This window comes from Brassica rapa, chromosome A05 (assembly GCF_000309985.2).
Source record: "Brassica rapa cultivar Chiifu-401-42 chromosome A05, CAAS_Brap_v3.01, whole genome shotgun sequence".
Taxonomy (NCBI): domain Eukaryota; kingdom Viridiplantae; phylum Streptophyta; class Magnoliopsida; order Brassicales; family Brassicaceae; genus Brassica; species Brassica rapa.
Genome location: NC_024799.2, coordinates 8,450,755 through 8,478,489, shown reverse-complemented (window position 1 = coordinate 8,478,489; position 27,735 = coordinate 8,450,755). Strand labels below are relative to the sequence as shown.

The following is a 27,735-nucleotide window of genomic DNA, read 5'->3' as shown; positions in this document are numbered from 1 at the left end:
TTTACTGATAATTGAAACTGAAATCAATTGCTTTTTGGAAATAAAATTTTAAAATATTTTGTTAGAATTTAAAAAAATAATATTCATTTGTATTTCAAAAAAAAAATAAAAATATATTTAATCTATTAAATTAAAATCATATTTTGGACTTTACATGTTATATTTTAATTTTTGAACTATCAAACACGGGTTCATCTAAATCATTTAAATTTCATTATATAAAATATTTATATAAGATCTCGTACCATTTAAAACTAGATGGAAAATTGAGATTAAAATTATTAATTCAGGATGACTCATTTAGAGTTAGAGCTGGTATCGACTTCTGGCTTACACTTCATATAAAAAACTTATATTCGTTTCAGATCCCAATGACAACTTATGATCCTTCTAGAATATAAAAAATACGAACTCAAACTATCTTTAGAACAAAATAAATGTTTAAAATGAAACTTAGCCGCACATGGATCATGTTCTATTCTAGTTGAATGTTAAATAATAGGAAAAACTACATAAATGATTAGCTGTTTAGAACGACAGCTAAAACAAAACAAACAAAAATTGTTAATTTCGATAGATTTTTCGTTAACCAAACGAACCGAATGTTGAACTGAACCAAATTTTGTTTGGACAACATAAACTGACCTAACTAAAAATCAAATAACCCAAACCGGCATGCCTAGTCACGGGGAACACTTAGCCAGGGGCGAGTAGGAGGAGAATCAGTTCACGGAGGCTAGAGCCTAGACGATGGAGAATGATACTCGGTTCTCCAACAAGCAAGCCAAGCTTTTATCATTTTCCTCAGCCCATCCCTTATATACTAAAGCACAAGTCACTTGGCGAATCAAAAACCGACACATGGAATTTGTTTTTAAATAAAATAAAATGAAAAAGTCTGACTCCACTTAATTTCTCTTTTATATAATTTAAATTCTTTTTTTTATGTAATTCAAATTATGTGTCTACGGTTAATGTTTAGAATTAGTTAGAAAAAAAGAGAAAAAAAGTTAAAATGTATCTGTTTAACCTTTTCTCAATCAAAGCCACGATCACCACTTTTTCACATAAACTGCTTACACCTAATTCAAGTGAACTTTAAAATCATTTCATCAACATATTTTTTTTTACAAAGCGCTCTTCGTTTCACACAAACATCAACAAATTTCTTTATAAGCTTCACTAAAACCATTTTTCTGAAGTGTTCAATTTTGATGTTTACGAGCCACAATCCAATTGATGCTTTCAGCCGCTTTACGAGCCACTAAAACCAAAATTTCTAGAATTCACAGGTAAACAGAAAATCAAGCATCAATCTTTGTATTGTTCAGTTTTTTTATTATTATTTCAGTTTGCTGCAGACATGTACGAGAAGAAGAAGATCTAAGCAATGAAAGACAAGTTTGGATGAAGTATGTTCTAGAGCTTAAGTTGGGGGAAGTTGGAGACAGATGGATTAGATAGAGAATTAAATAGAGTTGCAAACCATTTGACCATTCAGAATTTCAGGTAAACAATATTTTTTTTACTTTTCAGTATTTATAAAAACAATTTTTTTTTACTTTTCAGTATTTAAATATATATTTAATTATATACTTGGATAATAATTACATTATTGCTTCTATACTAAAGAATTATTGTTGTACACCCTTCCCCATCCTCTTTACAATTTTGAAATTTGAGACACTGTTATTTAGGTTCATACAATATTTGACAAAAGAAAAACTTATTCTTACTGAAAAGTATACATCTATCTTATTAAAACTCAAGTACAAAATTGGAGTGTTTGGAGACTTGAATAAGACTTTTAAAAATTTGGAGTGTTTGGAAACATGGATTGCAGTCTTTTAAAAAAAAATATTTTTGTTTGAAAACAATGATAGTAGTATTAAGAAAAAAAGTAATGAGCTTATGTTTTTTTAAAAAATTGAAAGTTATCTAGGCCACTTTTAAAATATACCAAAATGGGTCAATCTAATTCCCTAAAAAAATTTTTTCTAAACTAACCATAAAACAAAATTTAAACTTTATATACATATTTCAAATCAAAATAATAATTCAAATTTGATTTATATCAAAAATTGATTCAAAAATATACATATATTCAAAAATGGATTTTTACTAAACTATTTTTCAATAACCATTATAAAAAAATATTGTCAATATATATAAGAAAAATATAATACAAAGCCCAATTTGAAATACCAACTCAAATTATGGTTTTCATATTTCATATTAAGTTTTAAAAATATAATATATGTAATTATTTATATGATGGTATGTATAAAATACTATTAATTATATGATTACTTATATGATGGTACATATAAAATACGATTAATTATATGATGATAAAATACGATATATAATAATGACTAGGGATGGGCTTTTGGATACCCATACGGGTTTAGTTCTGATCGGTTTGTATTTTGGATTTTCGGGGTCAAAGATTTCAGTCTTATTAGAATGTTTCTAAATTTTAGTTTGAGTTCGATTTGGATCTTTGCGGGTTTGGTTTGGGTTTGGATAACTAATTTAAATTATTTTTAAAGTCTTAAATCATTATATATTTTAAATTTCTCAAAATGTATAAATAAAATAATATATTACGTATAAATTTGAATAACATATGTCATAATACTTAAACTTAACATATCAATTGGCTTGATTTAAAATTTTGGATACGAAATCAATAATTATTTTAAGTATTTTTGGTGATTTGAGTATACTTTAACTATTTCAGATATTTACTTTTGACTATCTATATATATTTTCAAGTATTTAAACCAATTTAAAAGTATCATTTTTGATGTTTTATATACGTTAAATCTAAAAATAATTAATATATATAAGTATATAAATCTATTTTTAGATAAATTCGGATACCTAAATACTTCGGTTCGGATCAGATTCGGTTCTCTATAGGGGTGGGCACTTTACCCGATATCCGAAGTGGCACCCGAATCCGATCCGAAAAACCCGAACCGAAACCCGAACCGAAGTAGCAAAATACCCGAACGGGTATTGAATAAGGAGAGATTGGATACCCGAACCCGAACGGGTAATACCCGAACCCGAATGGATATCCGAAGATAACCGAACATATGTATAATCAACCTTATATTTCTAGTTTACATCTCTCATTTTATATAAAATATTTATATTGATACTACACATACTTTAAGTTCATATGATATACATACAATTACGGAAAAAATGATTTGCTACTCACTTAAAATGCATGTCAAGTTTTTTATTTCAAAAATTAACAAAAAGTTACAACCAAATTTTTTTTAAAAAAATAACTAAATTAGTGTCTTTTTAGTTTTAAAATGTTATGTCCAAATCTATTTAACCATTCAATCTATTAAAAACAAAAAAATTAGTTAACTTAATGTTATACTTTTAAATACAAGAAACTTGAGAAATGAAAATTTTAATTTTTTTTTTCAAAATCTAAATATCCGAACCCGATCAGAAATAACCGAATCCGAACTAAAAATACCCGAACCCGACCCGAAGTACAGAAATACCCGAACGGGTTCTACACCTCTATACCGAAATACCCGAAAATCCGAAATACCCGATCCGAACCCGAACGGGTACCCGAACGGGTACCCGAACGCCCACCCCTAGTTCTCTAAATAACAAAATTTTGAATAATTAGAATATTTAATCAATTTATGTTTGGGTTTGGTACTATATCTTTGGATCGGTATCGGTTATGTTCTTCGGATTCATTTTTCCAAATCCTAATAATTACATGAAAAACAAATATCAACATATTTTTCAAAATATACATCCGCGCGCCTGCGCGGGTCAAAAACTAGTGATTAATTAAGAGACAGTAAAATTAATCCATGCGTAGCATGGGCAGTAACACTAGTAGTCTAATAATTTTGTTACGTTAAAAGCTTGGCCATAGTTCGCGGTAGCCTCCGTAACCAAATTCTCCAGCTCCGAGGCGAATTTTCTGGCTCTTCGTCAGCTTGGCTTGCTTTTTCACGCATGTTCACATTAGTATGGGCTTATGGGCCTGGGCTTCTACTACTTTCTTCAGCCCATAGTCTTAATAATTTTGTTACGTTATACGATGTCCTCCAAAATGGCAACAAAGTCATTTAAATACAAATCTGAGGGTAAAAATGGAAACTAAAACTTCAGTAGAGAGTTTTAGGGTTCGAAAAAACTCCCAAGCCCCTTCTCCATCTTTCTCATCATAGGGAAGGGAAGAAAGAGTCGCTTCCACAAAGATGTCTGGCGGATTCTTCCGGGTGAGTCCCCGATCATCTTAGATCCAGATCGACGCAATTCGCTCTGTTTTTTTTTTTTATCTGATTCCTCTTTTCGATTCAGGGTACTACCGCGGACCAGGACACTCGGTTCTCCAACAAGCAAGCCAAGCTGATGAAGAGCCAGAAATTCGCCTCGGAGCTGGAGACTCTGGTTTGTTAGTTTTCTTGAATTCTAAAAAAAATCAGATCGGATAGGGTTTTGATTGTTGTGATTATCCTCAGGTTGATGTGAGCAAGGTGAAGATGGATGTTATGAAGCCTTGGATTGCGACTAGAGTCACTGAGCTTCTTGGTTTCGAAGATGAAGTCCTCATCAACTTCATCTACGGTCTTCTTGATAACAAGGTCGTCAACGGTAAGGAGATTCAGATAGCTATCACTGGCTTCATGGAGAAGAACACTGTCAAGTTCATGAAAGAGCTCTGGACTCTTCTTCTCAGCGCCCAGAGTAATTCTAGTGGTGTCCCGCAGCAGTTTCTTGATGCTTCTGTCGCTGAAACCATCAAGTTTAAGGTATTGTTGTAGAAAAGTTTGGATTTTGATGATGGTGAATGACTCTCTTCTTTTGTGGCAGGAACAAGCAAGGAAAAAAGCAGAAGCAGATGAGAACAATAAGTTAGTTAATGAAATTGGGAGGAGGAAGTGCTATGAGGATGACATACAGGGGAAAATTGTAAGACTAACTTGTTCATGCTAGAGTTTCGGTCTTTATAGATGTTCCTTTGGTTTCTTAACCCCTCTTCTTTTCATGTTATTTAGAGCTTCTGCAATTATAAGGGTTCATGTGCTTTACCTCAAACTACTGTAGGACAGCGGCGTTGAACACAAGGTGACAAATGCCATGGAGGCAAAACCTTCAAGAGATCGTCCAGAGGATGAGAGAAAGGTTGATGAGAAGGTTGGAGGAGCCAACGAAAGGAGGAGGTAGAGTTCTCTTAATACCTATATTGTGTTATCTTATTGAAGTTCGATAGTGCACCTCAAGTTTTAGGTCATCACTGTTTGCTCTTTGTGTTCTTTGTTATGGTGTGTACTTGGAGTCTTAATTTAGTCTAGCCTTCTAGCATATGCGAGTCTAACTAATTGGTTTCTTTGTAGAGGTTCACGTTCGAGGTCGATCAGCAGAACAAATTCAGGATCAAGAAGTTCTTCTGGGTATGTGCCTTCTGTAGTTACTTTTCATGAATCCAGTGAAATTGTAGCCTCTGTTTTTCAACGCGTTGGTTAATTTATAAACAACTGCAGTTTTTGCTAATAGCTCATCTTGTACAACAGTGGACGGAAATCAAGGAGCCTGTCTCGATCGTCAGATGCCTCCATCTCACCTAGAAAGCGGAGACCATCATATTCAAGGCGTCGATCCAGGTCACGTTCCTTGAGTAGGTCTCTGTCTCCTCGGCGGCGTAGGGTACGCTCTCCTTATGGAAGCAGGTCGCGGTCACCGATCAGACGTCACAGGTCACCATCACCACAAAGGCGCCGCCGTGTATCTACACCTGAGAGACGCCGCCAATCATCACCCCCTTCAAGGCGTCGCAGGTCACCATCCCCACCTGTTAGGAGACGCAGGTCACCATCCCCTCCTGCTAAGAGACGCAGGTCACCATCCCCTTCTGCTAGGAGACGCAGATCACCATCCCCTCTTGCTAGGAAACGCAGATCACCATCCCCTCCTGTTAGGAGACGCAGGTCACCATCACCGCCTGCTAGGCGTCAGCGGTCCCCATTACCATTTAGGCGGCGCAGGTCTCCTTCACCTGTAGCTAGACGGCGCAGGTCTCCATCTCCACTCTACAGGCGTAACAGATCACGGTCACGATCACCACTGGCTAAGCGGGAAAGGTCTGATTCACCAGGGAGATCTCCGTCACTAGTGGGTAGCCGCAGGGCACCCGCTGGTCAAAGGTTACCCTCTCCACCCGCTAGGCCAAGATTGCCTTCACCACCCGCTGGGCAAAGGTTGCCTTCACCACCTCCTAGGCGTGCAGGATCACCATCACCAATGAGGCTAGGAGGACCTCAGTCAGCTAATAATCTTAAATCACCATCATCAAGTTCACTGTCCCCTCCTGGTAGGAAAAATGGGTTACCATCTCCACCTGTTAGAAGGCGCAGGTCACTGACACCTGCCAGAGAGCGAGGCTCCCTATCTCCAGCTGGACGTCCTGTGGCAAAATCCCCTTCACATGACAAGCAGGGTGGATCTATGTCCCCTGTCAGAGGTCGAGGTAGATCTCCTCCCTCTCGACATCAAAAAGCGCGCTCTCCTGTTCGGCGTAGATCACCAAAACCTGTCACCCGGCGAAGTCAAAGATCTCCATCTGGTTCACGATCACCTGATGACAGCCGAAGGAGACGGTCTCCATCTTGGAGCAGATCTTCGTCTAGGTCTCCCTCGCCTCCTGTTCGCCGTAGACCTCCCTCACCTAGTGGAAGAAAACACCTGAGGGACAGAAGATCTCCGGGACATCCATCTGAAATGCGAGATAGGTATGCTCTTGGTGACTCCTTTCACCCTTTTATTTTGGTAAAGGCTTTTTATCAATAGCTGTTAACTCCTTGACCCATCTGTCTATTGCCTGTAGAGAGGATAGGGATCAAAAGTCCAAGCTGTCTAGGAAACAATTACCAGAGACGGTACAAGAAGTTGGACGTGTTGAACATGCTAAGGCGCAAGAGAGAAAGAGGTGCATTTTGATCTTTTTTCAAATGATAATCTTTTGACATAATATTTTATTGTAAGCTAAATGTTTGTCTATTCAACTTCTTAACAGTGAAAAGTTGCCAGAGAGACGTTCTAGTCACAGAATGCACCACGGTTCACAGATGTCTCCAGTTTCAGATAAGGACTTCGGTAGAGTAGAAAATGTGGAAGGAAAGAGACAGCGTCCTTCGCAAGTTGAGAAAGAGGATAACAGCGACCTGGATGCAAAACTTAATTCTGATTCTAAGGATAAAAAGAGAAGAAAGACTAAAAGGTCTGAGAGGGACGAAGCAGCCTCAGATAGTAACGGCAGTTCCGACTCTGACCTTGAGGATAGGAAGGAAGCTAAAAGGAGAAGGAAGGAGGAAAAGAAAACGAAAAAGGAGGAGAAGAAACGCAGGCGAGAGGAGAGACGTCGTAAAAGGGAAGAACGTCGGGGTGAGAAGCAGAAACTTAAGAATCGAGAGTATTCTGATTCGTCAGAAGGCGAAGCTGAGAAGAGTAAAAATGGGGAGGAGTCGGATCCAAAGAGGCTTGAGATTGAGTTGCGAAACAAAGCACTGGAGTCACTGAAAGCAAAGAAGGGCATCAGCCACTAAATCCTTATCTCGTTATTGAGGAGTATCCAGCGTCATGTGAACATCTTTTTTCTGAAGATACAATGCTTTACTATCTTTTTCTATGTTTCATGTGGTGCTACGTCTTACATGTTGCAAACTTTCTTATGTCAGTCTGTTTGTTGGTGGCAGCAACTTGATGGCTGATATTACTATGCTGCTATTCTTGAGTACAGACTTTTGCAGACATTTGATGGCTCTGATCTTCGGGTAAAAGTTTCTTGCATTGAGTTATATATTATTATTTGGTATTGTGATTGTCTGGGAATGTGCTTATTCAGAGCTTTGAGTTGGGGTTTGATATTAGAATGCTCAACCATCTTCATGCGGTTGCTCTATGTAGTAATATTGCATAAATAAACTGTCACATACCATTTGATACTGAAACATGCTTGTCCTTTGGGATTTTGTTGTTAGATGAGTAGTGTCAACTACAGGACTTGGCTAAGAAAGTGGCTTATCTCATTTATGTCTTGACTTGGTTAAGGTGAAGTACACAATCTCTTTTCTTGTGCGTCTTAGATTAGCATAGGCCTGACCTTAAGCTCTTGCAATTTTCCCGTCTTGATTAGTTCTGGTGCTGAATGTCCTGAGCTGTGTCTGCTTCATTGTCCATAGTCTCATACTCGAGAGTTTAGCTCTTTGTCTAATAGTATGTTGCTATCAATTGTCTTTATGATACATAACCGATCTAACCATGTGAGAATCGGCAGGTCATGGCTTTTGTTTGTTTGTTTTAAATCCTAACATATTTTCAACCTTTTGTTCTGTTCTGTCAGTTGTGTCTCCTATATATATTTTTTCTGAACAATGGTAATTTCTATGTTTCGTTACCAAACTGCAATATCTTGTAACAGAAGTATTTAATACGTTACCCTTTTAAATCCAATACTTAACACAAGCTGAAGCGCTGCTATGTTGCCCATTACTTGATCGTCTAATCTGAAAGTGCTGTCTAGAAATGATGAAGATTTAGTGTGAGGAGTCTCTGTGGCTTAGGTGTAGCGTAAGATCCAACACCTTGGATATTTTGTTGTCGTGTTTGTTTCCTTGCTTTGTCTAAAGACTGCATTTAAAATACATTTGGTTTCACACAGTTTTTTTTTTCTTGGGTCAAATTTTCACAAAGTTTCTTGAGACTTGTGTTATAGCCACACACACTACTTATTGTATCCATTATTCAAGACAAAGTAATGTATTATCTTTCTTATTTTCAAATTTACAAATGGAGTATACAATTCTTGTTTTATTCACATGCATCATGCTTAATACTTTTGGTCATATCTTTAAATTCACACAACCACAAAACGAAAATGCTTCAAATACAACAACCTCTTTTAGTCGTCATGAGGGAGACGTTCTGTACCGTCGAGATACCCAACTACTTGCTTCATCATTGGCCTAGCTTCCTGAGACCGGTTAGCACACAGAAGTCCGGTTTTCAGAACCAGTAACACTTCTCTAGCCACCAACTCGTCTCTGTTCATTCTCGTGTCGCATCTCTGTAAAAGATCGCCTTTCTTGAACCCTTGAAGCACCCAGTTCACTAAACTGATCTCTTCAGGTGGTTTTGTCGGCTCTATGGCTTTCCTTCCACAGACTATCTCCATAACCAACACCCCAAAACCAAACACATCTGTGTCACGTGTAGCCTTCCCTGTCTCGACTAGCTCCGGAGCCACGTGTCCCGTGGTGCTGCTATGCCTGATTCCTTGTCCGTAGTCTCCTAGCCGAGCGTGTAGCTCTTCGTCTAAGAGTACGTTGCTGGCTTTCACGTTTCCGTGAATCAAAGGTCTTTGACCCTCGCCGTGAAGGTATTGAAGTCCTGCCGCAATACCCTTTATGATACAGAACCGGTCTGACCATGTGAGAACCGGTCGGTCATTGCTGAACAAGAACCGGTCTAGGCTACCGTTGGGGACGTACTCGTAGACGAGATAAACCTCGTTACCTTTGCTGCAGTAACCAAGTAGGTTAACAAGGTTTCTTTGTCTTAGCCTTGAGATAGAAGCTATCTCCGCTATTAGGGTTGTCTTCTGTTGCCTTGTGGTGCAAGTAATCTTCTTCACTGCTGTAATCTCTGTAGGAGTAAGGTTCCCTTTGTAGAAACTTCCTGAGTTTCTCTCTCCGAGAAGTCTAGAGTTGTCGAAACCTCCCGTCGCGCTTGATATCATCTGGTGAGAGAATTTTCTTGCGCCTGCTGTGAAGAATACTTGCCTTCTACGGAAGAGCCAAAACCCTAAGAGAGCCAGGATCATGATTACACCTGTTGCTGATGCAGCGAAGATTATGATGAGCTTAGTGTTGTTCGAATCCTTCTTGACTGAAACTTGAGGAGTTGAGGATGGAGACGGTGGAGAAGGCGGTTTTGGAATAGAAGGAAGCTTTGTTAGGTCAATCTCTGTGGCTTTCCCTTCTATGCTGAAGCTCCAGCCTAGAACAAGATGCGTGCTCGTGACGGTTCCTGTGGCTGCAGAGAATCCAACATAGTTTTGTTCGGATAAAGTCTCGGAAAGATTCATTTTTCTTGAGAGAAGAGGCACGTTTGACTTTGGACGTTCTAGAGGAGCCAACGTGACATTGAGCAACATCTCTGTCGCGTTGTATTCGATCCAGACTCTGATTGGTTCTCCACTTGCCAGCCTCAAGCTTATGTTCTTCGCGTCTCGGTCATCAAAGTATGCAGCTGTTGCAGACTCAATGGAGACCACTCCGTTTAGGTCGATACCAACATGATTATCATCAATATCGCTCAACTCAACGGCCTGCACGGTGTCGAATTCAACTGCGAGGATGCGGTTTAAGGAGTTTCCATTGTTGGAGGTGTTGAAGAGGCCTAGGTAATTGCTGGGAAGGGCTCCGCTAAAGTCCATAGAGGGTGAAATGACGAAAGCCAAGCCGTGGCCTGGTGCGCCGGGTCCTGGAGTGATGGCGAAGACGAAACTTGTGGAGAAAGAAATCGAATTCGAAGTGTTAGGTTTCGAGAAGGGTATGGGAAAGCCATGGAAAGCTTGACCAATTTGCCTCATCGAAGTGTTTGTCAGCTCCAAGAGGCCACTAGGGTGGACAATGGAGGAGCCGAACTTGAGGAGGTTAGCACCAAGAAAGCCATGGTTAAGAAACTTGGTTTCTTGTTGACTTGAGGCGCAAGAAACAGAGAGTAATAGGAAGATTATTGTTAGAGCTATGGATTTGGAGGTAATGGCCATTTTATGTTGTTTTAGAGTTTGAAGTTACTTGTGTCAGTTGCTATATCTATTTATAGCTTCAAGAAAGCTCGACTATTTCATATTCAAACCTTTTTTGTTTATACCAAGACGCTACACAAACCTCAGGTGAGCATTTGACTTCTTATAAATTGGCTAAACAAATATTTTTGTTAATATCCTTGAAAATTTCATTTGGTCTTTCCTCCAAAATTCCTTTCTAACAAACAAGGCATACTATTCTTTCTAAAATGACGAACACATCATTCTAAATAGAGTAGAGAAGTACTTTGAATTATTATTATTATTATATTATCATTATTATTATTATTATTATTATTATCACTCTGAAATATTAAGTTTCTCGGAAGAGTAATAAGGTTGTCAAGCGACCAAGAATATTTTTCAAAGACTTATTCTTGGGTTCACCCCCTAGGGTGAACCTTTAGGTTCACCAACCAATAGAAAATTATCATTTTAGATCTAATATCTTTTAATTAAGGAAACCAAATAATTTGGTAAATTATATTATCTTTTCAAAATAAAATTTAAAAATAAATAAAAATAATATATAAAAACGAATTCAAAAAAGAAAAAATGTTGTCAACAAAACACTAAACCCTAAACTCTCATACTAAACCATAAACTCAAATCTTAAACCCTAAACCCTTGGATAAACCCTAAACCCTTGGAAAAACACTGAACATGTTGTCAACAAAACACTAAACCCTAAACTCTAATCATAAACCCTAAACCCTTGGGAAAACCCTAAACCCTTGGGTAAACCCTAAACCCTTGGGTAAACCCTAAACCCTTAGGTAAACCCTAAACCCTTGGAAAAATACTAAACATTTGGATAAATTCTAAATTATAAATCTTAAACACTAAACTCTAAATCCTAAAAACAAATATTTTTTTTAAATAATCTTTTTTTTAGAACTATTGTTATTTTTATTTATTTAATCTTTTATTTTTTATTTTAAAAGCATAATATAATTTGACAAGTTATTTTATTTCCTTAATTAAAAGATACTAGATTTAAAATGACAACTTTCTATTGGTTGGTGAACCTAAAGGTTAACCTAGGGGGTGAACCCAATAAAAAGTCTTTTTCAAAACCATAAACTATTGCTCACCTTATTTTTAGGCCACTCTTATAATTTTTATTAGGTTCTTTTATGATCCTTTCTCTAATCTCTAACAAGTATTATACATCTTTTACGCACGCTTAATAGCTTTTCATGAAAATGTAATAGGTCCCTTTGGGGACATCCAATAAAATTGAAACCATAATCCAACATTGTAGTTATTAGTCTAATAAACTTGTAAAATTTGGTTCCGACAAAACTTTGTTCACCGTTCAGACTTTCTAGGTTCGTCGTCACAGAACGACAAATTTGTTTACGTCCAAGATTTTGACTAGTAACATTACTTTATTCACGGGACGACGGACTTTTTGGCATGTTGTCTCACATAACATTCCCACCACACATCCAAACATACTCATTTATTCACACATATCTGATCTACACTATAATATCTGCCATTTCTGACCATTGCTAGCCACATTAAAAAAAAATGGATAAAAGATGGAGTCTTGAAGGTACGACTGTTCTTGTAACTGGTGGAGGCAGCGGAATCGGGTTCGTCTTTCTTCTCTCTATATTGTCATGAATACCAAGATTTCAAGTAATTTAATTTTTTGGAATACGTCTAGGTATGCCATAGTAGAGGAGTTAGCTGGTTTTGGAGCTAAAATCCATGTTTGCGACATATCTGAAACACTGCTTAATAAAAGTTTAAGCGAATGGGAAAAGAAAGGGTTTAAAGTGAGTGGTTCAGTCTGTGATGTAACTTCTCGAACCGAGAGAGAAACTTTGATGCAAAAGGTCTCCACCCTGTTCAATGGCAAGCTCGATATTTTCGTAAGTAAATGACCTTTGATATAGAAACAACTAAGCATTTACATCCAAAGAAAACTTTGTTTATGTGCACGATAGGTGAACAATGTGGGTGGAGGTCGTCTAAAGCCAACGACAGAATATGATGCAGACGATTTTGATTTCCATATTGCAACAAACTTGGAACCTGCTTTCCATTTTTGCCAGCTTTCACATCCTCTCCTAAAGGCTTCAGGCTATGGAAGCATCATCTTCATTTCATCTGTTGCTGGGGTTGTATCTTTTGAATGTGGATCCATTTATAGTCTAGCAAAAGGTAACCAAAGTACTACTAGAGACAAGATTAAGTGTTTTTCTTTTTTTTGTTTCTTTTGTTGAATCCACATAAGTCTTTTACAGGAGCTCTGAATCAGCTAGCAAGAAATTTGGCATGTGAATGGGCTAAAGATGGCATAAGGGCCAACGCTGTTGCTCCTAATGCTATCAAGACTCCTCTGTCTCAACCAGTAAATCAACAAGACAACTTTTACTTTTTTTTTTTTTTGGAATTACCAACCTCATTTCCTCTAATCTCCTCTCAAATTTTGTTTCTTAAAGTATCTTGATGACGTCAGTTTCAAGGAGGAATTGTTTGGTAGAACTCCACTTGGTCGTGCTGGAGAGCCAAATGAAGTTGCATCACTGGTGGTCTTCTTGTGTCTACCTGCGGCGTCTTATATAACTGGTCAAACAATTTGCGTTGATGGAGGCCTCACCGTTAACGGTTTCTCCTATCAACCACATGCTTGAGAATGCCCTTCTCGTGTTTTATTTCATGCAACTTTCTGTAACGATCCGAATTTCGATCTCGGAACTCGTTAGCCGGCTAAGGCCCAAGCAATACATCAAAACTAAAATGTTTGTTTATAAATACCCCATTTTCACATTGTTTTCTCCACCTGCATCAAAAAGAAATCAGAAAAGTTAGAGAGAAGAAGAAGTGAAAAAGAGAGAGTGAGAGAAAGAAAGATAGGAACCACTGCATGCTGCCACCAGGAGTCCTCGCCGGAGCCACCGCACGCCAGGACATCGTCAAGCTCGTCATCACCATCAACCGCAGCTGAGTATCGTCGGAAACCGCCGCCTCTTAAGCTTTGTTTTCGTCCGTTCAGTATATCGGCCATATCTTCTTAACCGTTGAGAATCTCGCGCATGCAGAGCCACCATCGTGTTCCTCTCGTCGAGACGAAGCCGTAGCCACCGACCACGCCGCAATCGGAGTCCGGACGAAGCCGCTAGAGCATCCGGAAGTTTCGCCTCTGTGCGCGCGTGAGTTACACGCGCCGCCGCCAGAAATCGTCTCCGCCGCCAGACCACCACCGGAACGCCGTCGCTGTCGCCGTGCTCCGCCTTCTGTCGCCGCCGTCGTCCGCCGTCACCACCGGTAAGCCATCGCCGTCGCCGTCGGTGACCGTCGCCGGTGACTCGCCGACGACTCGCCAACTCGGCTGAGTCGACCCGGTGAGTCAACTCGGTTGACTCGGTTAACCGCTGGTTTGACTGGTTTGACCGGTTTAAATTGATTTCGTTTCGGTTAGGGTAAACCGGTCGGTTAGGACAAATTGATTTCTGGTCAAGGGTTGACCGGATTGACCTTTGACCATCGAATTGACTTTTCCATAAACCTTGACCAGACCCGTTTTAAACCGTTCGAAAGGCGTTCTGACTCGATTTTTCGCCCTGATTTCAGATTTGGAGTCTATTTGAGCATCTGGAGTTCATAGATACCACATTTCCCTATTGCTAAGGTGAGGGCTACTCCGTTAAATCCCGAGCTAGTTTAGTACTACCATTATGGAAAGTTTAGTTTCGAAACATGATCCGTCTCTGTGAATCGAGTCTGTTTGAGAGTCTTGCTTGTTCATTATTGATATTGATTGTTAACCGGAATTAGGATAATAGAGGATTCAACGATTGTGTGAAATGATTGATGCTAAGAACTGCTATATATATGTATATACATAGTTATGAGTAGGGATTATGTGATGAGGGCGTGAGTTCAGAGATGTCTGAGCTTCGACGCTACGGTATGGTATGGGCGTGAGTTCAGAGACGTTTGAGCTTCGACGCTACTGTTTGGGGCGTGGTGCAGAGACGTTTGCATTTGACGCTACGATGGGCGGGGGTACAGAGACAGACTGTACTAGCGACGCTTCGAGTATATGTATATATCCTTATGAGGAGATGCGTGGTGCATAGAGTAGCTATGTACTATAAGCGCATGAGTTGTAACGGCTAGTCCTCTAGCCGCATATTGATTGTTCTGTGTGGTGTAATAGGCACCGTGTTTGTTTCATGCTAGAGCTATGCCTACATTTTAGTAGTGCTATGAACTCAGTCTGTGGTTTGCGGTTTAGCATCCCATACCTCGCTGGGCAACTCCCCTGTTGCTCACCCCTCCTTCTTTCCCCTTTCAGGTGAGACCGACGAGCAGGAGTGATTATCGGACCGGTGCTATTGGACTTTTGGGCTTCTATCGCTTTTATCGTTATCGGGATTTTAGGCCTTTGGGCTTTTATCGTTTATGTTATTTCCTATTTCAGACTTACGAATTTATGTTGTCTTTATATTTCGGACTTATACCGTTATCTATATTTCGGATGTTATTTTATATTATGGATTTACAGCGTGGACGTTGACTTTTATATTTATAAATGAAGATTTCAGAAACTATTATTTATCGCATCATTTTTATTATTATTTCGAAAGTGACGGGCGTCACAGTTTTGGTATCAGAGCGGGGTTCTGTCCCGGCTCCGACCCGGGATGGCGATTTTTGGAGACCTGGTTTTATTCGGTTTTATTCGGTTTTAGACGGTTTTAGATGATTTCAAATATTTTCGGGGATTTGGGAATTTTGTAAACGAAAATAAATAGCACCTTTCCGTTCGATATCACTTCTCCTTAAATGTTGGTATCGAAAGTTGAGCGTAAGTTAACATTTCGCTTTCCTTTCAGATGCCGCCAAGGAGAAGAACCACTCGTGCCCAGACCGCCAGAGCTGTTAGAGACGATTTAGATGAGCATGAGCAGCCCGCAGTTCCGCCACCCGCGGCTCCACCAGTTGATCAGGATGCATTGAGACAGATGGTTCAGGATGCCGCTAGACAGGCCGCTCAGGAGGCACTTCAGCAGATTGCCCAGGAGGCAGCCAGGCAGGCCGCTCAGGAGGTTGCCCGAGTAGCTGCTCAGGAGGTTGCTCGTCAGATGGCTGCAGTTCAGCAGGCTCCTCAGGTTCAGGTGCAGCAGGGTCCACAGATTCAGGTTCAGCAAGTTCCACCGGTTCAGGTCCAGCAGGATCAGCAGATTCCCGCTCAGCATGATCATCAGGATCCCGTTCAGCAGGTTCCCCTTCCTCAGGTTCCACTGCAGCACGGACCAGCTCAGCAGTTTGCTCATGGTGTTCAGGATCTACCACCACCACCACCGCGACCTCATGTTTACCCGGTTTATGATGAGAGGTTCTACAGGCTGACGCGTCAGATGAGGAACATGGATATGGAGCATTTTAGTGGGACAGTGGATGCTGTAGCTGCACATGATTGGAAGTTAGCCTTGCAGCGGAAGCTGGAGATTATTGAGTGTCCACCAGAGTTGTCGCTCAGATTGACTATGCAGTACCTTCGTGGAGATGCTCTTATATGGTGGGAGGGAATACGATTGAGTCACCTTGGGCCAGAGAGGCTTACCTTCGCAGACTTCATCCGAGAGTTCGATAGGAAATACTTTCCGAAGGAAGCTATGGATAGGAAGAAATGCGAGTTCGAGCATGTAAGCCAGGGTGAGATGTCTATCAGGGAGTATGAGGTTGTGTTTAACCAACTTCGCAGATTTGCTGGAGAGGGCATTTTAGAGGAAGACCTGATGAGAAAATTTTTGAATGGGATGCGAGTGGAGATTCGCAACAGGTGCCGTGTCGTCACTTATCACAGATTGGGAGATTTGGTGGAGAAGGCTGCCGAGCAGGAGGCAGGTTTGGCAGAGGAGCAGAAGTACTCCAAGGCAGTTCAGCCTAAGTTTGGAGGGACTTCAGAGGCACAGCAGAGGACATGGGACAAACCGAGCATACAGTGCTTTTACTGTGGAAAGATGGGACATAAGAGTAGGGTTTGTCGGAGTAGGCTATTTGATGCTCAGGTTGCGCCACCAGTCAGACAGATTGCAGCACCAGCAGCACCAGCAGCGGCACATGTCTGCTTTGGCTGTGGTCATCCAGGTCACTTCATCAGAGATTGCCCGAGGAGGGGCAATGCGGCACTTCCACCACCACCGAAGCGTCTAGCCATCGCTCCACGTGCGTTTGCGGTTGGAGATCCCCATGGAGCTGAGCCGATAGCGGGTATGTGTTCTTAACATACTTGCTTGTGTTAATATTTGTGGTTTTGTGGTTATCTTGTATAGTTCGAGATTAGTGAATCTCGTGTATGATTGGTTGTGGTTGGTGTGAGTTACCTCACACCTTATTTGACTTAAGAGCTTTTTATAGTTTTGTGAGTTCGCGTTTGGTTAAGTTTTAGTTTTTTTTTGGGGGATCTTCTAACCGAAATATAAGCAGATTCAGATTGTTGTTATGGAGAGCTTGGGAACGATCAAGATTCATCGCGATATACCTGTTATCATTTGAGTATTATGATGGTATCGTCGAGGTTTTTATGGTGGGTCTAGTCGTACACCACTTTGTTGGACCAAAGTGGGGGAGAGACGTGAGATGGAATCAGCAATGATTCAAGAGACGGTAGAGCAAATGGAAATGCTCGAAGCTTAGGTTAGGAAGCCCATGACCGTCAGAAGAGTTACGTGGATAAGCGCCGTAAGGATTTGGATTTTGAAGTTGGCGACCTAATAAATCTGAAGGAGGATGTTTCAAGAAGAATCAAAGATTCGGAATCTAAAGAAGCTTAACCAAAATATATGGGAACATATCTCTTTATTGGTCAGCAAGTGAAATCAGTCTAGGGAGTGGTGACCATGTATCTAGTGACGATGTTGGTCAAGGTTCGTTGGGAGGAATAAGATTCAAGAGGAGACCTGAGCCGAGCAAGGATTATTATTCGAGGTTTTGTTACGATGACATTGGACATGTCAGATTATGACTTGAATTCGGGGACGAATTCCTTATAAGTGGGGGAGAATTGTAACGATCCGAATTTCGATCTCGGAACTCGTTAGCCGGCTAAGGCCCAAGCAATACATCAAAACTAAAATGTTTGTTTATAAATACCCCATTTTCACATTGTTTTCTCCACCTGCATCAAAAAGAAATCAGAAAAGTTAGAGAGAAGAAGAAGTGAAAAAGAGAGAGTGAGAGAAAGAAAGATAGGAACCACTGCATGCTGCCACCAGGAGTCCTCGCCGGAGCCACCGCACGCCAGGACATCGTCAAGCTCGTCATCACCATCAACCGCAGCTGAGTATCGTCGGAAACCGCCGCCTCTTAAGCTTTGTTTTCGTCCGTTCAGTATATCGGCCATATCTTCTTAACCGTTGAGAATCTCGCGCATGCAGAGCCACCATCGTGTTCCTCTCGTCGAGACGAAGCCGTAGCCACCGACCACGCCGCAATCGGAGTCCGGACGAAGCCGCTAGAGCATCCGGAAGTTTCGCCTCTGTGCGCGCGTGAGTTACACGCGCCGCCGCCAGAAATCGTCTCCGCCGCCAGACCACCACCGGAACGCCGTCGCTGTCGCCGTGCTCCGCCTTCTGTCGCCGCCGTCGTCCGCCGTCACCACCGGTAAGCCATCGCCGTCGCCGTCGGTGACCGTCGCCGGTGACTCGCCGACGACTCGCCAACTCGGCTGAGTCGACCCGGTGAGTCAACTCGGTTGACTCGGTTAACCGCTGGTTTGACTGGTTTGACCGGTTTAAATTGATTTCGTTTCGGTTAGGGTAAACCGGTCGGTTAGGACAAATTGATTTCTGGTCAAGGGTTGACCGGATTGACCTTTGACCATCGAATTGACTTTTCCATAAACCTTGACCAGACCCGTTTTAAACCGTTCGAAAGGCGTTCTGACTCGATTTTTCGCCCTGATTTCAGATTTGGAGTCTATTTGAGCATCTGGAGTTCATAGATACCACATTTCCCTATTGCTAAGGTGAGGGCTACTCCGTTAAATCCCGAGCTAGTTTAGTACTACCATTATGGAAAGTTTAGTTTCGAAACATGATCCGTCTCTGTGAATCGAGTCTGTTTGAGAGTCTTGCTTGTTCATTATTGATATTGATTGTTAACCGGAATTAGGATAATAGAGGATTCAACGATTGTGTGAAATGATTGATGCTAAGAACTGCTATATATATGTATATACATAGTTATGAGTAGGGATTATGTGATGAGGGCGTGAGTTCAGAGATGTCTGAGCTTCGACGCTACGGTATGGTATGGGCGTGAGTTCAGAGACGTTTGAGCTTCGACGCTACTGTTTGGGGCGTGGTGCAGAGACGTTTGCATTTGACGCTACGATGGGCGGGGGTACAGAGACAGACTGTACTAGCGACGCTTCGAGTATATGTATATATCCTTATGAGGAGATGCGTGGTGCATAGAGTAGCTATGTACTATAAGCGCATGAGTTGTAACGGCTAGTCCTCTAGCCGCATATTGATTGTTCTGTGTGGTGTAATAGGCACCGTGTTTGTTTCATGCTAGAGCTATGCCTACATTTTAGTAGTGCTATGAACTCAGTCTGTGGTTTGCGGTTTAGCATCCCATACCTCGCTGGGCAACTCCCCTGTTGCTCACCCCTCCTTCTTTCCCCCTTTCAGGTGAGACCGACGAGCAGGAGTGATTATCGGACCGGTGCTATTGGACTTTTGGGCTTCTATCGCTTTTATCGTTATCGGGATTTTAGGCCTTTGGGCTTTTATCGTTTATGTTATTTCCTATTTCAGACTTACGAATTTATGTTGTCTTTATATTTCGGACTTATACCGTTATCTATATTTCGGATGTTATTTTATATTATGGATTTACAGCGTGGACGTTGACTTTTATATTTATAAATGAAGATTTCAGAAACTATTATTTATCGCATCATTTTTATTATTATTTCGAAAGTGACGGGCGTCACACTTTCTTTGAACTCTTAAAATCTGCTCTCAAATAAAAATTGTCACACTGTGAGTTTATATCCAAAAAAAAAAGCGTGTCTACATTGTCACTGTTGTAATTGAAGATTCAGTTACACACGAGAACCTTAGCGAGCACCACTCTTTTACCCGGAAGCCACAGCACCAACAGCCTTCAGCAATCTCTCTCATGCATCACAAAGTTTCTCCTCTATCCTCTGTTTTGTACTTGCAAAGAAAAAGACAGATAGTGTCTTAACTGAGCAAAACATGGGTAACACTCATACATGTTCCCTATTTAATCTCAAAACTTCGAACTCATACTATTCGAAAATGACGAACACACATCATTCAAAATAGATAGAGAGATACTTTGAAATATTAAGTTTCTCGGAAGAGTAATAAGGTTGTCATGAAGCGACCAAGAATATTTCTCAAAACCATAAGCTATTTGCTCACATTATTTTTAGGCCACTCTTATCATATTTATGATATTTATTTGGGATCCTTTCTTTAATCCCTAACTAGTATCTCGTTTCTGTGAAAGACAATTCTTCATATGAGATCCTCAATATAGTTCATGAGATTTAAGTTGTTCTACTAATTTAATAACTGTTAATGTAAATGATTACCATCTGATAACTTTCTATGTGGTGGAAAGCTGCTGAGAAACTTTTTCATGCTATAACCTGATTCCGTGAGCTTTCATTGGTTTGTTCTCTGTGTCATGATTTCTGGATTCTGACTTCATTTCTGGTTCATACTCATAAGGGATAAACAATCTGTAGTTGATCTTGTGAAGAAGTATCTCATGGCTTTGCATTGGGAAGCAGTTGATTAGCTCACTAAAAATCTGCCACTCAAAAACTACTTTGCAAAGGAACAAAATAAATTAGTCTAGCGTCCTAAAATTCACCGGGTAACATGCAGCCGTCCAAATATCTATGGTGAACTCCTAAAAATGTATTCTACAACTCGAGATCCATCTTTTTGCAAGCCCACTTTTTATGTTTGACCATGATTTGTTTTCCTAAAGGAATTATGCACATGGGATGATGATAAAACTTCATTCTCTTTGTATGTTGATGTAAGTAATTTTTATATATCAATATATATTTTATATTATACTTTTATTATACTTTCGATATCTAAACATTGTCGTAAAATACGTTTCAGATATCCCAAAAGATTGAGAATCGTCAAGAGACTAAAGTCAGTCAGTGGCATCAATATAACAATATGATGACATTTACACACAGAGAACAACATTCAGTCAATATCCTTTATGACCAAGATAAATCCAAGTTTATGGATTGGATGGAGAATAACAAACTTACATTCAGAAGGTGTAAATCTAAAGTCTTCATATTGCTGTGCCGTTCGTAACTTTGTTTGGGATCCAAAAACTAAAACATGAAAACCGAATTTAAAGATTTGAAGATTACTATCAGATTTTTTATGTCTTTGTCTTAATTTTCTTTTTATGTTTAATTTTTCGATAATATTTTGTTTAATTTTTTTTGACAACAATATCTAAACTATTTTTTTGTTTTATTCTTTCAGCTTTTTTAGTTTTTAATATTATAATTCTTTATTTGGATTACTTATAATCCATTAAAAAGAAAAATGTCTACATTATATTTGTATCAATTTCCTTATCATTAACACCTAATAAATAGTTGGGAAAATCAGATTATATCACTTGACTGTCTATTTATGTAAATTGTGAAAGATAGTTTAATTAAATCTATTTATATAAAATAGAGCTTCTTTTTCTTTTAGGATGACATGCCACATCCAAAACCAGTTCTTAAACAGGGTACGGGATGATCCATCTTCCTCACGGTTTCTGAAAAGGAGTGTGTTATGGTTTTGTACGAGTTCTTCAATGTGTCGTTTGCATCGGCGAGGATCTGTGATATCATGTATAAATAAGTCAGTATTTCTCTTCTGATCTCTTCATCGGACCTGAAATCAATCCACCGTCTCTCACCTGCCATCATTGCGTCTGCGTGAAGACGGAGTCGTTGCCGTGACGTTCGATATTCACTTTACCACCTCTGGTCAATCAAGGCGTGATGGTTTAGGGGCAACTTAATTATGCTTCTGCTCCTTACCTCTGTTGCCAAAACTGTAAAGGAAAGCTTCTGCGAGGGATCGACTCTTCTGCGTTTTTAGGGGCACGCATCAACGGATTAGCGATAGTCCTCCTGATCCAATCAAGCTTTTATCCACTTCCGTCTACAAATGGTTTCTCAGTTCTCCTGATCCAATCAGGATTACCTTCACTTCATCCTACAAACGGTTTCTCAGCTCTCTTAATTTAGATGGATAGGTGAAAACATCAAATCTCATCATTCATACAATGTTTTTGCTGTTCAAAAAAAAAAAGAAGCTCCCATTCTGTTTATTGTGTTGTGCTATTGTAAAGAAGGAGACTTTATGAAACGATTTTATATGCAGAAACCGTTTGGAGTGTAAGGATATTGAAGAATGGGTAAACTATTAAAGAGGTGACGGAGAAGTTCGTTGAGAGATATATACAGTAACGTTAAATTTCTGCAAGGCTATGGCTTGACTGAGATGGCGGCTATAGTTGCTTCTATGTTTACTAACGAGGAGACTGAGAGGTACGGATCCTCTGGTTTGCTTGCTCATCCAGAGATTTCTGATGCAGCAGTAATACCGTAAGGAATTTTTCTTTTAACATGATCCACCACTAAATTCTTCTCTTTTTAATGACCTTTTTTCTGTAGCTCTTTACTTTTTCTTTCTTATGTTTTTTGAAGCATCCCTGACTTGAAAGCTGGGCAATATCCAATGGTATATATCGTAAAAACAGCTGGAAGTAACTTATCCGAAATTGAAATCATGAGCTTCGTAGCAAAACAGGTTTTTCCAACCAATGCATATACCCTTTTTGTCGTAATCCAGTGTGGTTCCTACGATTTATTCTAAGTTTTTGTTTAGATTACTTAGGTATCGCCGTACAAGAGGATACATAAGGTCACATTTTTGGCTTCAATCCCCAAAAATCCCTCTGGCAAAATTTTAAGAAGAAAACTTATAAAGCTCACAAACTCGAAGCTCTAGCAAACCACTCTATCTTACACTTCACCGTTAGTTAACTCATTTATTTGGTTAACCAATTATTTATTTCTCTTACAGAAATCTCTGTCAAAACTGAATATTGATTTACCAAACTGCAAGGCTTATACAGAATCTCTGTTTCTCTATATATATACAAACATAAATAAATTTTCTTTGTAAAGGTGCTCTCCACAACGCATAAAAGTGTTAAAAAAACTAGAGACTGAAGCTTGATCTGATCTTGGGCTGCGTTGCAACGAAAGAGAGGGAAGAAATATGAAACCGATGAAGCTTCTTTGCTTGACACATCATGGTTCTTCTTCTTCACATCATCATCATCACCACCATGGCTAGACAAACTCTTCTTTCTGAGCAACACGAGGATGTGATCCATCAAACCTCCATTGCAAGAAACATTTAAAGGGCCACAAATTGTGGAACCGAACTCTTCCTCCGCCATCTCCAATAAGACCTGAAAGATTGGACGTTTCAGATAATCCAACGGCAAAACAAACCTCCTGCCTTCTCTGGTGTACGCAGAGAAGTGTCCTTTGTTACACTGCCTCCACTTCTCCATCATATTGGTGAGTTTAAGATTCTTGCAAGATCCTTTCTTCATATGTTTCGACTCTGATCTCTCTGCTCTTTGATCTGTTACCAACATAATACCGTTGTGTATACTATTTGTTAGACTGTTACTGTCTGAAGCTATACATTCATCTCTCTCCGTGTATATATACTACAAAACGTGATTAGCGTTTGTGAAAATATCTCAAACAAAAAATATGATTCTAAAAATAACTAATAAAAAGAATATGAATTTTTTTTAAAAAATAATTCAATAACATAAAAATAATTCTGAAAATAAGAATTTATTTTACAATAACAAATACTCCGCGTGAAACACAAGAAATACGAGAAACTAAAAAAAATATTATAAAAAAAAAGAATAAGTCAAATAATTTTAAAATTTTTTTAAAAATTAATTGAGAAAAATATAATAAAATAGAACTAAAGAATTAATTATAAAAATAAATGAAAATTGTATTTATATAATAACACATTAAAGAAACCATATGCAAATAAATGTAGTAACTTAATGAATGTCAAAGAGAGTTTTAATACAACTAATTTAATACTGATATGAAAATACTTTTTTAGTAATTATAAATTTTAAATTGAAGCGTAATAATAACAATAAGATATAGGAGTATAAATGAAAGTAGAAAATATAAAATAAACCAATCAAAATATTTATATTACCAAAATAAAGAAGAACACATTTCTATTGAAATCATCTCAACCATCAAAGTATAAATTTACTTAATTCCAAAAAATAGTGAAAAATCATAATAAAACCCTATAAAATAAAGTAACCACGAAAATAATTATTCAACCCACATATATCCAAAATTTCTCAAATAAGAACAACTATTAAACCAAATACATACTTAACCAATGTGTTTTTCTTTGCTTTTAATTTTAACTGTAATATAAAGAATTTAAAAGATCCCAAAACCGTTCAGTTCAGATGAATGACTCTAGAAGTCAGTGTATGAGATTAAGTAAGAAAATATTTACCTAATCTATACAAGAATTATTATTAGAAAAAAATTATTTTTGACTTTGAAACAAAACCGCCACAAGACTAAAACATCTTCACATATTAGCAAACAACAACTGTGGTGAAGTAACTATCTTTATACCATAATTTTGTTATGCACATGAAAACATGAGGAATGCATGAAATTTATGGAACGTCATGAACAAAAACCAACATGTCTCGGGCAGACAAATGCTGAGACTAATATGATCTTTACAATGCCACCACATCTCAATAATCTTGAAAAACAATATATTGATTGTTATTACTATAAACAAATGGAGAAATTCTTAGTGTTGGTTTTATGGTGATTGACAAGTGCCTACACTCATCGGCCACTACTCAGTTTTCACATTTTCCAGTTTCAATGTGTTCTTATTTTGATTAGCTTTGCATTAATACATTCTTCTCATTTAGTTTAACATTTTACTTTTAATAAGAAATGCAACTTCAAATAATATGTCCAAAATCTATGATTTCAACATAAAGGATAATTACTTTTATAACATACATAAAAATTTACCCACAACCAAATCCTTCTCAACCTAAATGTTACAAATCACAAATAACATACCAAATACATAATCAATTTTTTTTTTAAAGGAAACATCATGAAGACCATTTGAAGCCCTCACAACATAACAATGCCACAACTCTTTAATAAAGAAACAACTATTGCAAACAAACAAAATATATTTAATCACATATAATTCCTCTTCACCTACAACTTTCAAAAGACAAAAATCATTATCATATACATCTATTGCAAATGTAAACCAAAAACAAAACCCACAAAATCATATAAAAAATAGTAACCTAAATCACAAGTAAAATATATCTAGCCGGGCCGACCCTAGTTGTTAATAATGAATAGTTACATGTCTTTCAAGGCAAGATGCTTGCTAAACAAGCAAAACATTTTAACCTAAGGAAAATTTAAACATAACGACTCTTTTTTTTTCCTCGGCTATAACGACATACTCTAATTTTTTTTCTTAATAAAAGATCATATAACGACATACTCTAATTCCTTTAAGATTTAAAATTAAATGTTAAATTTATGATGTATCAAATTTCGAAAATTGGAACAGTTTTTCCTGTCACGATACTGAATATATTCCAAGATACCTGACCATATTACATACCTTTTTCCCTAAGTTGTATTACCTTAACCAATAGTATTGCATTTTTTATTACCTTCCAAAAAGTAAAAACTATTATGCGAAATTAAACCAATGTTCCAATATATAGGAAGATCTCCGCTCGGAAAGTGTAATAACTGTTGCAGTCAGAAATGAATAATATTGATATAGTAAAAGTAAAACAAATACTTGACCAATACTCATATCCTTATATTTTTTTCATCTTACATATTTGAATATTTAGTTGCTGAAACTTTTGTATATACTTAATTTTATATCAAAAAGAGAGTTATTAGTGAATCAATTATATGCCTTATATGTACAACACTTGAAGGTACCAAATATATAAAATATTATATATTTCATAGCTCATTCATATACAATGAACTCAGAATTCAAGTATATTGTACATATAAGGCATTTTTAAAAATTAGAGAAGGTTAGAGTCGACATAGAAGAAAATGTGGTATATCCTATAGAGTTTTTGAACAGTGTTAAAGTCGCTGGACTTTCTAGACACTGTTTGAAGCTCATGGTTGGTGCTCATATCATGTGTCTTCGTAACATTGATGCTGCAGATGGTTTATGTAATGGTACTAGGATAATTGTTACTCAGTTATTGTCCCATGTCATACAAGGTAGAAGTATAACAAGAAACAATATTACCGAAGAGCCAGTTTGGATCCCTAGAATGTTTGTCACACCACTTGATACAAAGTTTCTCTTTAGAACGCATCGAAGACATTTTCCAGTTACATTGCCTTTTGCGATGACTGTCAATAAAAGTCAAAGTCAAACGCTGCAAAATGTTGGTTTGTTTCTACCTAGACCAGTGTTTTCTCATGGGCAGTTAATTATATGTTGCACTTTCAAGAGTAAAGTCGAGATCTGGATTAAAAATTCTAATAACGGATAAACAAGGGAAGTTGTAGACAAAAACAATGAACGTTGTCTACAAACAAGTTTTTCAAAATATTTCATAGTCAATGGTACGCAATTTTAGTGTATTTTATATTCTACAAACAAGTTCTTTTGGCTTCAACACTTTAAAAGTGAGAGAGTTCTTAGAGCAAGCTCTATGAGATTCAGATAAGAGCTTTGCTGAGAAGTTCTTAGAGTTGAGCTCAAGAAGGTTCACTGTTATCAACAAAGATCTAGCAAGAGGATAGTTTAGATGAGGGACAAACAAGTATAACTATTGGGCATATGCTTACCGGTGCTGCAGTGGTGGTGGACTCCGGCCCTCCGACCCGGATCGGAAGCTGAACCCGGTGGATAAAAGGCAGAGCAGTTTATTATCCAGGGATTCAGATAAAAGAGGTAAAATTTTAAAAACATGAAGGGACTTTCAAAGCAGGTTGATCAAAACGAAAAGGAAAACAGTGGGTAAAAGGAGAACACAAAAATAGTCAACTAGCTTCGAAAGAGTAATAAGGTTGTAAAGCGACAAAGAATATTTCTCAAAACCATAAACCATTGCTCACTTTATTTTTAGGCGAGTCTTGTCATATTTATTAGGTTTTTTTATGATCCTTTCTCTAATCTCTAACTAGTATATCCTTCATGTGAAAAGACAATTTCGTCATATTACGCTTAATAGCCTTTCATGAAAATGTAAGAGGTCCCTTCGGAGACAGCCAATAAAATTGAAACCATAATCCAACATTTTAGTCAGGGTATGACTGGATTTTATGCTACCACCTGCAAACGCAGCTTTTGCGGTTGGTAGCGGTTGTTGGTGTTTTGCAACAATCATCCAAACTGTTTTAAACCGTTTTAAACTGTTCTAAACCTCAAAAATTCAAAAGCTGGTTTCAGGTAGCGTTTGCGGTTGCAAACGGTTGCGGAAAGATAATTTCTTTTTAAAATAATATAAATACAAAAATAAATATTTTCAATAAAAAATTTAAATGAGAATTATAAAAATACTAAAATATATCTATTATATTTTAATTAATATTATAAATTTTAAAATAAAAATATTTTCTATAATTTAAAAAAATTTAAAACTATAACTTTCTAAATATAATTTTTATATTTAATATAGAATTATGATTTTTGATATTTTTA

At 38.1% G+C, this 27,735-nt stretch overlaps 4 protein-coding genes across 12 annotated transcripts; 2 read left to right on the top strand and 2 right to left on the bottom strand.

Moving 5' to 3' along the window:
* The first annotated feature begins 4,127 nt into the window (after window positions 1-4,127).
* LOC103868054 (serine/arginine repetitive matrix protein 1) lies at window positions 4,128-8,389 on the top strand. 3 transcript variants are annotated; one of them, XR_632801.3, is made up of 11 exons: window positions 4,128-4,274; window positions 4,357-4,446; window positions 4,518-4,808; window positions 4,870-4,968; window positions 5,104-5,219; window positions 5,394-5,450; window positions 5,571-6,785; window positions 6,881-6,982; window positions 7,070-7,634; window positions 7,749-7,826; window positions 8,034-8,389. XR_632801.3 is itself a non-coding variant. In XM_009146147.3 (10 exons), exons 1-9 carry the CDS (start codon window positions 4,254-4,256, stop codon window positions 7,596-7,598), a joined length of 2,520 nt encoding a protein of 839 aa, XP_009144395.1. In that variant the 5' UTR covers window positions 4,128-4,253; the 3' UTR covers window positions 7,599-7,634; window positions 7,749-7,875. The 3 variants fall into 3 exon arrangements, 2 of the variants coding, with proteins under 2 accessions (XP_009144395.1, XP_009144394.1); XM_009146147.3 differs by lacking the exon at window positions 8,034-8,389 and having other exon boundaries at window positions 7,749-7,875; XM_009146146.3 differs by lacking the exon at window positions 8,034-8,389 and having other exon boundaries at window positions 7,070-7,805.
* On the bottom strand, window positions 7,901-11,453 carry LOC103868053 (probable inactive L-type lectin-domain containing receptor kinase III.1). The gene has a single exon (XM_009146145.3). It carries the CDS (start codon window positions 10,823-10,825, stop codon window positions 8,954-8,956), a length of 1,872 nt encoding a protein of 623 aa, XP_009144393.1. The 5' UTR covers window positions 10,826-11,453; the 3' UTR covers window positions 7,901-8,953.
* An 832-nt stretch (window positions 11,454-12,285) lies between these two features.
* On the top strand, window positions 12,286-21,261 carry LOC103868050 (tropinone reductase homolog At2g29310). 7 transcript variants are annotated; one of them, XM_033291248.1, is made up of 8 exons: window positions 12,286-12,465; window positions 12,540-12,747; window positions 12,823-13,039; window positions 13,123-13,229; window positions 13,321-13,486; window positions 14,453-14,510; window positions 18,800-18,857; window positions 19,528-19,783. In XM_033291248.1, exons 1-6 carry the CDS (start codon window positions 12,401-12,403, stop codon window positions 14,467-14,469), a joined length of 780 nt encoding a protein of 259 aa, XP_033147139.1. In that variant the 5' UTR covers window positions 12,286-12,400; the 3' UTR covers window positions 14,470-14,510; window positions 18,800-18,857; window positions 19,528-19,783. The 7 variants fall into 7 exon arrangements, with proteins under 7 accessions (XP_033147139.1, XP_033147137.1, XP_033147140.1 ...); XM_033291246.1 differs by having other exon boundaries at window positions 18,800-19,783; XM_033291249.1 differs by lacking the exons at window positions 18,800-18,857; window positions 19,528-19,783 and adding an exon at window positions 15,180-15,438 and having other exon boundaries at window positions 12,540-12,711; window positions 13,321-14,146.
* On the bottom strand, window positions 18,938-27,669 carry LOC103868048. Its single transcript, XM_033291252.1, has one exon. The coding sequence runs from the start codon at window positions 23,582-23,584 to the stop codon at window positions 22,964-22,966; it is 621 nt and encodes a 206-aa protein (XP_033147143.1). The 5' UTR covers window positions 23,585-27,669; the 3' UTR covers window positions 18,938-22,963.
* Window positions 27,670-27,735: the final 66 nt, after the last annotated feature.